This window comes from Amborella trichopoda, chromosome 11, assembly GCF_054954075.1.
Source record: "Amborella trichopoda isolate Santa Cruz 75 chromosome 11, AtrichopodaSantaCruz75HAP2 v2.0, whole genome shotgun sequence".
NCBI classification, from domain to species: Eukaryota; Viridiplantae; Streptophyta; class Magnoliopsida; order Amborellales; family Amborellaceae; genus Amborella; species Amborella trichopoda.
The window spans coordinates 35,912,325-35,927,289 of NC_142346.1; the positions used below are offsets into that span (position 1 = coordinate 35,912,325).

The following is a 14,965-nucleotide window of genomic DNA, read 5'->3' on the forward strand; positions in this document are numbered from 1 at the left end:
GAGACTATCGAGATTGAACCTTCGGACAAGATAGTACAAACACAACTAAAACAATTGAATCACTAGTGGGGGTCATCCAGCACTCATTGACAATGATCTCAAATTCAAACAAGTAAGATTACACAAGATTATTCTGAGTGAAAAATGCATCGCACTCCATAGAGGAGACAGTCATGACATATTTAAATGCCTAAAATTAGACTTTCATAAAAATACCAATCTCCCCATGATATCATGCATAACTGAATTTGTCAATTTCCTTGATTTAAGATGGTATAAATCAAGCAGCACCAATTTAGTGAAAAGAGGCCCAGAAGGCCACCTTGGTACTGCTTTGAGGCACAGTGGCGCAAATCACACCGAGCTATGCCCAAGTGGCCTGCCAGGATCTAATCACATCCAAGCACCCACCAAGGCAAGCGCCTCGACTGCCGGAGTGCCTGCCCTTGACCGCCCAAACAGTCATGTAGGTGTCTTAGTTTGCTGCCTAGCCCAATTTTATAGAATATCTTTTAATTTTTACTATTATTTCTTTAACTCCAACAACCTCAAATTTGAGGTGTCCACCTAGGCAGCTGAGACAGTGGCTAGGCCACCAAGTCCCTGTGGCTGACTAGGCCCTTTAAAACATAGTTACATATAACATGTGCAAACAAAATGACACAAAAGAGATATTGTATTCACTCCATCACTAATAATGGATTTAATATCCTCATTCTTTCTTTTCCTTTCTTTTCTTGTCTTTTCTTTTTCTTCTTCCTTTTTTTTTCCCTGACATGTGGCAATATCCTCCTTACTAGTGTTACCCAGAAGATGTTGGAAGCGATGGACAACCTGTTGCAAATGTCTCCTCGACGACATTTGCAACCCACAAGGTGTAACTGTTCCGGTGAGTTTAACAACTGAGTCATTCTCTGCTCTAAACATTTTTTATATTGGGTCCCATAGACTTTTCACATGTTCAGTAACATTTGGGGAAAAAGGACACCAAAACGGAATAACTTCAGTTCACTACTCATAATGAATGCCAGCTCCATTGGTCGGTGGTGCTAATGGTCATTCCTAAGCTCTTGATAAAGTTCACTCAATGCCCAGATTCAATATCATAGCATCACAAGATACGCCCAAGATTCCTATACTCAAGGATTGGTTGCATGCCAAGTGTTGGCTGCACAATGAAGATGAGAGATGTATTAGTTATCAAAAGCATCAAGGTAGCATCACTGGCATCTAGTGTGGAACTAGGCAACTAGATGATTTTCCATTAGAAACCACTGTAAGAGATTGCACAGAACATTATTCTGGGAGCAGAAAGAACATCAAGTGTAACTCAGTGCAACATCATACTCTCACATCTCCTTGAGTTAACCGAAAGCTTCTAACATAAAAGAGGAAAGGCAAAGAAAAGGCCTCTAAACTCTTTGATTGAAGACCATAGGGAAGGCTTGATTGCGCCCCCCAAGGTCCCTCCATTTCAAGGCACTCTTCAATTTCTTCTCTTCTTACTTTCTTTCTTCATTCTTTCCTTTCATTTCCATCTTAATTCTTTTATTTCCTCTCATTTCTTTTCTCTTCTTTTTTTTTCATTTTTTTCCCTGCTATGCTTCTTTTTCTTTTCTTCTCTCTTCGCTTTCATTTCTTTCTCTTCTTTCCTCTTTTCTTATTTTTATTTTAATTTTTTCCATTCTTATTTCTAATCCTCCCTTGAACTCCTCAAGGGTCTTCCTTCTTTATCTTTTTTCTCTTTCTCCCTTACTTTTCTATTTTCTTCAATCTTTAAATTTTGTTTTATTATAACCTTCCTAACTTGTAACATTCCCCATAAGAGAGAGTGTGTGCCATAAATGTGATGGAGGGGGGAGAGAGTGCAATAAAAATAAATGTGATGGGGAGAGAGAGAGAGAGGAGTATATAGGGGGGGAGAGAACATGAGCTGTTGAGGAAATGTAATGAAGAGAGAGCGCCATAAATGTGATGAAGAGAGAGAATGCCATAAAGTGATGGAAGGAAAGAGAGTCATTAATGTAATGGAGAGAATGAAATAAACACGATGGAGAGATAGAAAAAGAGCGAAGGGTGTGTGGAGAAAAGAGATAAAGAGAAATAACAAGAGTGCCATAAATGTGAAGAGAGTGCGAGAGAATGCAATATGCAATGGAGAGGAGACTGCAATAAATTCAATGGTCTCTCTCTCTCTCTCTCTCTCTCTCTCTCTCTCTCTCTCTCCGGGGGGGGCTTTTAAGCCAAGGCACCTGCCTAGCACATAGGCAGGATTTAGGCACCTAGGCTGGCGCCTAGTAAATTCCCCGAATAGGGCCCCACCTAAAGAATGTTCAGTTCAACAAGCTGCCTGGACCGCCTAGGCAGAAGGAGGCCAAATTTTCTTTCACTGGGTATACTACTACAAAAGCATTTTATTTCATGAGTCCATATAATGCAACTATGCCACGGAATATTTGTCATGGCCATGCTTGTACATTGCTACATGAGCAATACTCCATGCTCCATTAGATTTAATATGGCCTATGCCTGTATATTGTTGCACATGCAAATTACTCCACGTCTCCATATAATGTGGAGCACCATAACATAATTAACATGGATCATATTCATACATTGCTGCACAAACAATTTACTCCATTCTTCAACAATTTCAATATCAACCATGATTTTTTTTTTTTTTTTTTTGAGAAAGTTCCACCATGATTATATATTGCTATAAAAGCATTACACTCCATGTGTCCATTAATGAGAATAGAGCTACAACATATTAAACATATGTTGCTAGACTACAATACACAATGAATCAATTTCTATCAAAATTATAACCTTTTTTTTAAAATCCAAGTTAGGCCCCGATATTCTAGGGGCTTTGCAATAAAAATGTGTACAACGTACATACTACAACAATATCACCAATGAAATGTCGAAAGGTATAATAGTATTTTTATTTACCGCAGCAAACAACATCTATCAATATAGAGGGGGGAAGAGGGAGACAGGGGGAGAGACAGAGAGAGAGAGAGAGAGAGAGAGAGAGAAACGTTTTCTAAAACAATGCTAAATTGAGGTTTTGCTTTTTTAATTCTATGGGTTAAGGATGGATGTTTATTGTACTTAGGGTTTAGCGTTTGGGGTTTTAGCAATGTTTGAGATTTTGATCATTTGTCTCTCTTCTTCTACATTGGCATAAACCCATTGACACCTTCGATCGCCTCTCTCTTTGCTGGTTGGAAATAATTAACTATGGTCGTATATAATGGGTATAAATGTCTTTTACTTTGTTTAGGGATTAAATGTCCTATTTCATTTTTAAAAAAAAGCAGTAATGTAATTAGGTCAACAAATTAATATAAATAAGAGGTTTGTGCTAGTCTCTCTTAACTAACACACACCAACCTTCTTTCTCTTCTTCCTTCTCTTATCTTCCCTCACAAGTCTCTTTCTCTTTGTTCTGCTCCTTTCTTCTCTCTCTTACTACTCTCTAACATCTCTCCTTTTCTCTTCTTTAATTTACCCCATACTATTTTCAACTTGGTATTAGAGTCAAGTATCAAAGAAAAGGTGTATGGGGATAGATGTCAGCAATAGATGGTTAAGGCTCCTCATCAAGCACTGAAATACTATTTTTTTTTCCTCACCCGTCCCCCCATCCCAAAGATTGTGTTAATTATAGTGAATTTTTTTGGTGATTTCTTGATGCAGATCATGTGTTTGATAGAAAACCTAAGTCACATATGGATTACGGTTTGTGAACCCCAATCAAGAAAAACATTGGTAGTGTTGTTTTTTATAATGGAAAATTGGTAAGATTAGATCTAAGGGTGTCACCAGATCTGTAAATCTTTCTTTTGAAAGAGATCTGAGGGTGTAACCAGATTTCTAATGTTGATTAGACCAAAGGGTGTAAGCAGATCTCAACTACAAAAGAAGATGCATCAAGAAACATCAAATATGGAGCATTCTAGACTCCAAATTACCACAGATAAATTTGATGGCAGAAATTATTTAGAATGGGCTAGGTCAGTTGGGTTATTTTTTGGTGGAAATAAAAATTGGTATATAATGAAGGTCGTGTAAAAAAACCAAATCTCAAGGATATACTGAAGGACGTGTAGCATACAATAACCAATTGATAATTCCCATATCATCAGCCCCCTAATCTGCACATTACGAATCCTTCAGATCTGGTTTTTCTAGATGACCTTCAATGCATCCCAATTTTTTCTTTCCACCAAGAAACAAGCTAACTGACTTGGCCCATTCTAAGTAATTTGTCTTATCAAATTAGCTACGGTAATTTGGAGTCCAAAATGCTCCGTATTTGATGTGCGTTGAGACATCTTCCATTGTAGTTGATATTTGGTTACACCCTTAGATCTAATAAAAGTTGAGATCAAGATACACCCTCATCAGATCTCTTTCAGAAAAAAGGATCTATAGATCTTAATACACCCTCAAATATAATCACACCTCTTGTCAATGCTAAAAAACATTAAAACAGCACTACCAATGTTTTCTTGATTAGGGTGCCCTAATCTGTTTGTGATTTAGGTTTCTATCAAACATATGATCTACCTCAAGAAATCACCAAGAGAACTCACCTTGATCAAGACAATCATTGCTGGGACAAACTTAAGTTTTAAGGTATGATGAGAAGCCCTAACCATCCATTGCTAACTTCATCTAATAATACGGATCACGTTAGCCCTAAATCATATCCTCACACACATTTTCTTCAAACCTTAGCCTGCTTTGATACCAAGTTGAAAACAATCTAGAGCAAATTAAAGAAGAGAAAAGGAGAGGAGTAGAAGTAAGATGTTATAGTAGTAAGAGAGCATTGTTTAAAAAAGCGGACCGCCCAGCACCTAGGCGGCCGCTTAGGCAGTCCAGAAGGCTTGGGTGAATCGCCCAAGCCTAGGCGGCCAAACTAGGCAGCTGTCCCTGGGCAGCCGCCTAGGCGGGGCCAGCGCCCCACCAAGGGGTGGAAATGAGGTTTTTTATTTTATTCTAATGAGTTTTTTTTTAAAATAAAAGCTTTTAAAGATGGGTGTTAGGTTTATTTGAAACCTAAACCCACAAGAACCCATTTTAGAGAGAAAGAAACCTCAAAAAACCTATATTTTGTGATTTCATTGGGTCGAAGTGCTTCTCAAAGTAACGAAAAATGGATCCAAACATCACCCAGGTAGACTAGAGTTAGTTTTGGAGTTTCTTAATTTTATTAGAGGTTTTTTTTAATATTTTAACACCAGAAAACATCTCAAAGGTAAGAGTTTGGAGTTCGAGCAATCAAAGTAAGTGCAAAACTTTATTTTTTTGATTGCCTTTTTTATTTTTAGATGTCTTCTTCAGGATCTAGACGAAGTGGAGAACCGGGTTGGAAATATGGATATAACCCGAATCCAAATGATAAAAATTGCATTAGATACAAGTATTGTGAAAAAGATACAAAAAGGGGGCATAAACTAATTTAAGAAACATCTTGCCAGTATTAAAGGGGATGTTGCCCCTTGTAAAAATGTTCCTAAAGCAATCAGAGAGGAGATTAAGCAATATATGAGTTTTGCAAAACAAAATCCTTGTCATTTGAATAGATCTATTTTTGGTTCTTCTAGAAGAACTGATACGGGGTGGAAGTATGGTCATAACCCAAAACCAAACCATAAAAATTGCATAAGGTGTAATTTTTGTGAAAAAGATACCAATGGGGGTATTAACCGATTCAAGAAACATCTTGCCAATATTAAAGGGAATGTTGCTTCTTGTAAGAAGGTTCCTGAAGCTATTCAGGATGAGATTTAACAATTTTTGAATTTAGAAGAACCAGAAAAGGATGAAAATGAGCCCTGTTCTACGGAAATATTTTCTCCAGATTCTTCTAGAAGTGGTGATCCAGGTTGGAAGTATGGTTATAACCCGAATCCGAATGACAAAAATCGTATTAGATGTAATTATTGGGGAAAGGGTACTAATGGGGGAATTTACTGGCTCAAAAAACACCTTGCCGGTAATAAAGGGGATGTTGTCCCGTGTAAAAATGTTCTTGAGGCTACCTGGGAGGAGATTATACAATATTTGAGTTCAGGGAAGCGTAAAAAGATAGAAAAGGGTAGAGCAGCCAAGACTCTTAAGGCCTCATCTGCACATAGTTAGAGGGAGGTAGAAGAAGAGGAGGAAGATGCAGATTCAGAAGAATCAGAGGAAGACGAGCGTTACATTGAAGAAAGAGATGACTATGATTATGATGGCCTCGAATATGATGCATATGATGAGGCTTACCCTATTCCTTCTAATGATGATGATGACTGAAGAATGAAGAGTTGAAGATGCTTGAGCGCTTGACTGTTGGTGTTGAGTGTTGACTATTGACTGTTGAGTGTTGACTATTGTGTCCTAGGATGTATATTTTCTGAATTTCTGTATATGTTCTTCTTTTTTATTTTTAGTTTCTACTTTCTAGTTTGTACTAACTTTTGCGTGTATTAGACTATCAATGTATGCATGTATGGTTTTACTGTTTTTGCATTGTACGAAAATATGGATTGTGGCCATTTCTTCTCGACTTTTATCTTCTTCCTTTTTTTTTTTTCAACTGGGCCAGCCAAGTTCTGGGCGCCCACCTTGGCGGCCGCCAAGGCGTTGGGCGGCCTGGACCCCCACGGCCGCCTAGGTGCCACCTAGTGCTTTTTGAAACATTGTAAAGAGACAGAGAGAAAGCAAGAGAAGTGAGAGAGAGCGAGAGACGTGAGAGAGAGAGAGAGACAGGGAAGAGAAAGGAGTGTGGTGTATTAGTCTAAAAGAACCAACACAGACCACGTAGTTATATTAATATGTTGACCTAATTATAATATTGCCCTTTCTTAATGAAATAGGACATATAAGTCCTAAACAGAACAAAAGATATTTATACCCATCAAACACAATAATATTTGATTATTTCCAACACTTTCTAGAACACTCTTCAAATGGTTGTTTGGTTGAAGAGGATGTATAAGGAGGTTGAAGCAAAGAAGGGCACTACACCCTCGGGTGGGGACTAGGCACTATGTCAAGATGGTTTTCTAGTAGCTTCTTCAAAGACGCATATGCCATGCGTTTCACAATAGCAACAGGTTGAGCATGTGGCTTAATGCAGCATTTATTACCCTCAACCCTTTGAACAAAGGAACTAAGGATGTGAAGGACTTCAAACCGTGTAGATGTATGATTGCCTAGCAAAGGCCCTACCGATGACTACATGATATTCCCCAAAGCGCATAGGAATAAATCCTTGGTGGCACTCTTGTTGCTGAAGACTCCTCTGATTGCAGGCATAACGAGGGAAGGTTTTAAGCACTTTAATGCTCATAATTGACTGGGAGATGGCTTTGCATTATTCACATTGCGTATGCTTCTCCCAATTTTTTTGCTAGGTCGTATCAGACTTGTGGCCTAGTCGAGCATGTGCTTGAGAGCTCCCCTAGCATTGAGACATGTTATATGATGGCTCTTTAGGGGCTTAGAGGCTTTAACTTTCAAAAAAGAAAAGGGTTAAGAAGCTTTACATGTTAGGGAGCTCTCCTTAGACACGGATAACTCCTTAGTGGCACTCTTGTTACACAATACTCCTTTGACTCCAAGCATAAAGAAAGCACTTTAACACTCGTTGATGACTTGGAGGAGGCTATACCTTCATGTTGAGTATGACTCTCTGGATTTCATCACTTGTGTAGCAACATACAAGTACAGTCCAGCCTAAATATATTGTAGCATGGAGTATATTGCTCACATAGGGTTGGGGTTGGGGTTGTGGTTTTAATAATATGTTTTTATCTTGTTTGGGAACCTAGATTTTTAAAACGAATTTAAATGTGTAAAAACCCCCAAGGGTATTTCTATAATTTTTTATAATTGGGATATTTATGGAATTTCGGATTTTACATTTTAAATTGTGTGGCAGCCACGTGGGGAGGCTACGGATCCAGCCCCACACGTGTGGGACCCACGTGGGAGGCTACAAATCCAGTTCCACACGTGTGGGACCCACATGGCCTTCACATGGGACCCACTATGGATCACACGTCCCACTCAAAGGGCTGCCCACTTTATGTGCCACATGTTTTCAAAATAATAATAATAATAATGTTTTCAATTATGATAAAAATATTTTCTTAGTAGAAATATTTTGGATAAGATTATCTTATTTATTTTCGTATTTTCAAGAATACTTGACCAAGTATAATTTAATTAGAGGTCCTAATTATCTCTTTGTGAGATAATAGGATTCCTAGATTATCTCGGATTGCTCTAAGAAAAGTTTTGACTAGTCAAAGTTCTAGATGGATAAAAATAGATCTGGATCAAATCTCAAGGAATAAGGTTTCTACATATTCACTCTAGATCCTAATGGCTAATCTTGGAGACGAATGGCTCAGATTAATTTTCTCTCTAACCTGACAGATCACCTAAATAATCCTAGATCAAGTTGAACTCTTAATTTGACAAGGACACCCTAAGCGCTAGTGGTCTATAAATAGGGGGTTCTCCCCCTCATTCTACACACATCTCTCTTCTCCCTCTCTCTCCTTCACACGCCCTCTCTAAACATCTCTCTCATCTATCTCTATATAGCTCTCTCTAGTTCTCTGTCTCTAAGGGGACCACGCCACCTCCATAAGTGTCTAGGGTAGCACACCCAAAATCTAGAAGTGAGAAAGAGACGGCCACGTCCAGCCCTAGGCTTAGGATTGGAGTCTTTATGGCCTGCCCTAGTTTATAGGGTCTTCTTACTGAAACCCTAGTTGTTTTCTAGCCCCAAATAATACAACAAGGGTGTCTTAGATGTGCTTCCAAAATTCAGATTTGAGAGTTCAGCAGGATCCAGAATTCAGGTGCACCATTAGTCAGGTGATCGGGTGGGGAGTGTGCCATGCCCTAGTGGGGTAAACCTAAGCAAAGGCCAGTAAGTCGTTCCTCATTTATTTAATTTTATTTGCTGCTGTATTTGTTTTATTTTGCTTCCTAAAGTCCAAGTATTGTGTTCAGTTTAAATAAAAGATTATTTGGCAATAAGTCGTAAAGATCCTAGATTGTAGTAGGGTTGATTATACTGTATAGGAGAGTGATTTCATGCAACGATTGTATAGTAATATAATGAAACAATCTTCAAAAACCATGTTAGGGCCATTTGTTTGACCCGAATTTTAAAATACGCACTCTTTTCGTTCATATGAACAATCACAAAATAAAAATAAAATTTTCAAAACACAACCTAAATAATGTTTTTAGCCCTATTAACATAGGCCATCCATTCTCGTGAGATGCTTAGATCTAGGTCTTAGAAGTATCTTTTTTCTTTCCAAATTTTTTATATAACTTTATTATCATTTGATTAACAACGTTAAAAAAGAAAAAATTGATTTTGAATTCATAAAGGCTTAGGTCTTGAAATTCACCAAATGAACGGTCTTGATTCATTGTTGGAGGGGATTCATTTTGACCATATATAGAATGCAAAATTTATGTTTTTTTTTAGATTGATTATTGAGATGAAGAGACTGTGTGTGCAAAATTTTGGGTCATACAAATACCACAAACATAGTTTTCTAGAAGTGTGGTTTCATTATATTATAATGGCATGGTGACATGATATCATTTCTCTATTGCATATGTGGCATCCGTAAGTAGAAGTTCCAGCAATTAATGAAAGAAAAGAAAAGAAGCGTTTTAAATACATAGCCTGGAATTCTACACAGTCACCTTTCACATAGCAATACATAGCATGGTCCATATTAAATATAATATAACATAGAGTATAATGTTTAAGTAGCAATACACAAGCACAGTCCATACGAAATTTGATGTATCATGTAGTGTTCTAGAGTCCATTGAGATGAAAACTGGGTATTCCCTCTGGTGCACTCCATTTCAATTTATTTCGTCATTTCCATTTACCGCTAAAATTTAAATATAAATCAAAAGGAAGAGACAAACAATTAAAATCCAATTCTTATAATGTGCAACAGTTGTATATCCTGAACAGAAAACCAACCCATTTGAAGCTACTTATTTTCACATGTGAACAATAGTGCAAAGCTCTCACTTACCAATAAAAAGAAATCACATAAATCATCAACGAGACAGTAACAATCTTCTCCAAAAAAAAAAAGAAAAAAAAAGAAGAATAAGAAGAAGCAGACAGCTACTACAACTAATGTAACATGTATAATATAACAACAAATTAATAACTCAACGGAAGTAGTATAGTAGAGCAAATACTGACACGGTATCAGGACATCATAGCATTGTTGTAGTAGACACACATCAAAAAGAAACATAAAACCATGAACATAACGCAATTACTTTCATGACAATAATAAATGAAAGATTAAGTCCTCGGAGCAATTACAGAAATGCCAAATAAGCATATCAAATTCTCAAGAATGGAAGACCATATATAGAAGACATCACAAAGGTAAATTTCTACCTGTAAGAGAGCTGCAATAGTACCAAATGAATGCCATAGCATAGGGGCCAAATCTTGAAATAATTCTCGTTTCTGCAAAAGAAGAGGAAGTGAATTAAATCTCTTTGGAAAAAAATCTCAGATGTTAAAACCATATATGGGAGAAACAATTATATTAGTTTTCAAAAAAACACAATAATGCCAGAAAGTATATTGCATAGCAAAAGATATGAATGAGATGTTGAAGGCCTTGTGAGGGCAATGATAAGTCACATGTGTATGAGGTCTGAATCAACCACGAAGAGAGGAGCTAGCCAAAGTTATATGTCAAAAGAAACAAATGCCCAGAAGCAGGTGTAATGTAGTAGACTTTAATGCTCTTCATTTTCCTATTGAGAAAAAAAGCGGCAGCACATAGATAACTTCCATGATACTAGTATTGAAATTTGTTGGACAGCACAACCTGGTGAAGGTACCCATTAAGGTGCATTCTTTGCATGCTCCAATAATTAAGATGCCCATCCATGACACTACCAGACGAAGATCCTGATTAAACTAGAGGCTACTTTCTGGGTTGATTGGTGTTGCAGATATCAGGCTCAAACAATTGCCTAATTGTTTCAATACATCTGAATGACTATGGTCCCATCCCCATTTCATTTCTTGAATATGTGGCTGGCGAACCTTGGTTTCTAAAATTAAGTAGCTGGGTGGGAAATCTAAGATAGTGTCAAGGGTGCACTAGCTTCAAAGAAATGAAAAAAGTCCAGCCTTGAAAGAGATGAAGGGTAGAATTGATCAATGGGACATAAAAGGAAGAGGATAATGAGGCCCTAAACAAAAAGATAGGAAAAGAATAACTACTCAAAAGCAGAAAATGCTAAACAAGCAGAATGGGCAAAACTGCATATGAAAGGATGGGCTTCGAACCTAAGTGAAGGCACTTGATAGATAAAGGTATTTCCATGGTTTCCATCACTACATTTAGTTTGTGGAACCCCTGGAGAATTTGAGTAGATATGTTTAGGAAAGGAGATTCTCTCTTTCATATTAGTGACAAAAGCATTAAATATGTTGGTAGATCAAGCTTTGCTAAGACCCTAGGATGTTCTAATCACTGACCTTCAAATTTCAAGATGCAAGTGATGCATCGAAAATCTGTGGGACATCCAGGAAGCAAGAAAAATTTTTAAGGCTTGTGTTGAGATGACAAGAGAAGTGAACATAAAAGAGAAGGGAAAGGATAGGATGGATTGGCAGAGAAGATAGGATTAAGGGTGAAGAGTTTTCCAGATAAAGATATACATATTCCCATTTGCATCAGAAGCATAGCAGGAATATCTGTGTTCCAAGGGTAGAGAGCACGGAGACGAGGTTGGCTCCATGAAAAGGCCAACTTGTTTCCTTTGTTGGCAAATATGGACAGACAAGGCCTATGCAATATAACATTCCAGTTTTCGTAAAATCTTCGTTTCACTTCCCAACTAGAATGGCCGACAGACTTGAGAGGACTTAAAAGGGAATTTCTGTGCCAGTGTGATGGAGTAGGAAAGACATAGTCGGTGCGAATGTGAAGAGAACTGCAAAATAAGATGAGATGGAGGGCTAGGTATCAAACATGTGTCCATTTCTAAAGGTATCCTACATTGGCATCCCTATGTCAAAAAGAGAGCGAGACATCCTTTAGTACAAAGCCACTGCAGGGAAGTACAGTAGCATAAAATTCAGTCAGAATTCTAGGATCTAGGTAGTGATATCAGAGTGGATCAGGAAGGGAGGGGTTTCAAGATGATTACGTTTAGTATTGTCAATTGTGGATAATGTGACAATTCATGTTTGGTGAGATGTATGGTAAGGTGATTTGGTTCTTCAGGGTTATTTTATCACAAATAAAGTCGATCAATAGTGAGCCAAGATTGTTCAAACCTCAGAGGCCATGAGTGTTTGGTTTCTTGCCTTTAAGAGTTTCAAGGGAGCTTGATGATGGAGATCTATGTTTTAGTTCCAGGTGGCCTTGTACATTATCATTCTTCACGAAAGCCTAAAAAGTGCTCCATATCAATGTTATTTAGACCGGACCAGATCAGTTGTTTCAAACCAGGAACACGTGGCTTGTCCAATCTGGTCTGGCCCTTTGGACCAGCTTGTCCATAAAACCAAGCCTGGCGAGACCAAACTAGCAGGTCTCAACAGGGGGCCAAAAAGGTCGCTTTTGACCTTTTGGGTTTTTCCAAACAAAAAAGAAAGAATGGTATCAGAACCCCAGGCCGTTCCTAGGCTCTCTCAGTTTATCTAGTTAGTTTGCTCGTTGAGTCTCTCATATGCGCTCTGCAAAAGCGTAGTGGGAATTTGATGTCGTTTTCTTTAAGGGTGTTCTAAGAGTGTTTAAGTCCAGTTGTGTTAGTCTCTATCAAGAGTGTTGTGTCCTATTCACACCTCCTCACAATCCAAAGTATCACCATGGCTGAGTTCTTCAACAACTTTGTTCCTCTCGAGAAAAAGGGATATAAGGTCAAGCAACAGGTTTATCACTGTTAAAGACCATTTTCACAATGAAATTCCACCAAAGAGTGATACATTGGGAGCACAGAACTATTCTGAAGAAGAACCAGGAAGTGTAAATTTACAATTGGGATTTGTATGCCCAATGACCTTTCAGAGCATAGGATTAAATATATTGTTCTTGATAAATCTTTGAGCCAGTATCCATCATCTGAGTTTAAACATTCATCAAAATGGAAAGCAAATTCATTCCTAATCAATGAAATCATGCAATGGCGACATTTGCTTGGCGATACTAAGAGTGGAAAAGTCTAGAAACTAGCCTATCTTGAAGCCCTTGAAAGAAATGGTTGGTTTTGGGCTCTTTACATATCAGCATATTTAATTCCCTTCCCAGTTGGAAAAATTATACAGAAGATTTTGAATATGTGCATGCACAAGAAAAACGAGCTCTCAAAAAACAAGAAGAACAAAGAGCTAATAAAGAAAAGAAAAACAATGAGTCCTCAAAAAGAGATTTAACATATCTGCCAGGATTAGAGAACTATGCTAAAGAGAAAGAAAAGGAAAAACAGAAAAAGAAGAAGGAAAAAAATATTATTTGGGAAGAACCTCCAGTATTTGATAAATACGAAGATAATAGAGAAACATAGTGGCTGAATTTTATTCCCAATTCTAAACTTGAAAGTGAAGCTGTTAAGTGTCCTACTTCTCAAATTAAAATGATCTGTCGTAGACACTCTTCAGCCTCGGCCACTAAAAATCCAATTCTCAAAAATTCTGAAACCCAAAAAATCCAAATTTCTCCCAAATTCCAAATTCTTTCTCTCAGTTATGTAAAACTCCCTCTCTTCATTCTTTCATTCTGGAACAAAAAGATTTTGTAGACAAACATGATAATATCAAATTTCCAGAAGATCAGAAAACAGATTTGTTTAAAAGCCCTTAATTTGAGTATAAAATATCCAAGTTAGAAATAAGTCCCCACGAAGAGAGTAAGAAGATTATCCAGTCTTTATAATAAATTTTGAAAAACAACAGATTAAAAAGCGGGTTAACAAAAAATATCAATTTCGGCTCATCCTGATTTTAATGTAAACACAAAGTGTTTTGTGTTTTTATTAGAAGTTAGGTATATCCCTAGGGATAAAGCTTTACTGTGTCAATTTAGGGGTTATTAGGTAAATATGGTTTATGTTTAAACTTTCCGCTTTGATGGATGGAAAAATTATACTTATTTTGAATTTCAATTCAATTTTAAAGGATGTATATTTTAATTTTAGTTTTAGGGTTTAATTCTAGGGTCTTTTAGTTTCTAGGAATTCAAGGGACTTTTTAGATAATTTAATTAAAGCTAGGGAGTTTAATTTCAAGTTATACTTAAGGGACTTTTTAGATAATTTAATTAAGGGAGAAGTTTATATAGAGCCGAGGCTCTAAACAATCAAATTTGAGCCTACCTCAAAAATTTCACTAAAAGACGTTGTTTTGATGCCCAAATATCCTCAAATTTATCATCTCGACAAAACCATATTTTTCCACACTATTCGAAGGTAGGCTCTAATTTGATTGTTTAGATCCTAAGCTCTATACAAACCGCATCCTTTAATTAAAGCTAGGGAGTTTAATTTCAAGTTATACTTAAGTTAGGACCTTTTGGTCAAAAGTTAATTGTATAGACAAAATATTGATGGAGGGAAAATTATACTTATTTTTAATTTCAATTCAATTTTAAAGGATGTATATTTGAATTTTAGTTTTAAGGGCTTTTTTTTTTAGTGAAGGTTTTAAGGTTTACTTCTAGGGTTTTTTAATTTCTAGGAATTCTAGGGACGTTTTAGATATTTTAATTAAAACCAGGGAGTTTAGTTTCAAGTTATACTTAGGTTAGGAGCTTTTGGTCAAAAGGTCATTGTATGGACAAAATATTGTCCAAAACAATAATTTTTAATATAAATAAGGGCATAGATCGGCTGGAGAGTCATTCATGTATTCCTCTTTAAGAAAAGAAAG

General features: G+C 37.0%; 1 protein-coding gene across 2 annotated transcripts in view; it reads right to left on the reverse strand.

Moving 5' to 3' along the window:
- Positions 1 to 14,965, reverse strand: part of LOC18436736 (Cell differentiation, Rcd1-like protein) — a 62,832-nt gene that overhangs the window by 27,107 nt on the left and 20,760 nt on the right. For both annotated transcript variants that reach the window (XR_016043952.1, XM_006846958.4), the window contains exon 4: positions 10,472 to 10,543. Coding sequence is in view for 1 of the 2 variants with exons in the window: in XM_006846958.4 (XP_006847021.1) it covers positions 10,472 to 10,543 (72 nt within the window). In the remaining variant the exon portion in view is untranslated. The remainder of the gene's footprint in view (positions 1 to 10,471; positions 10,544 to 14,965) is intronic.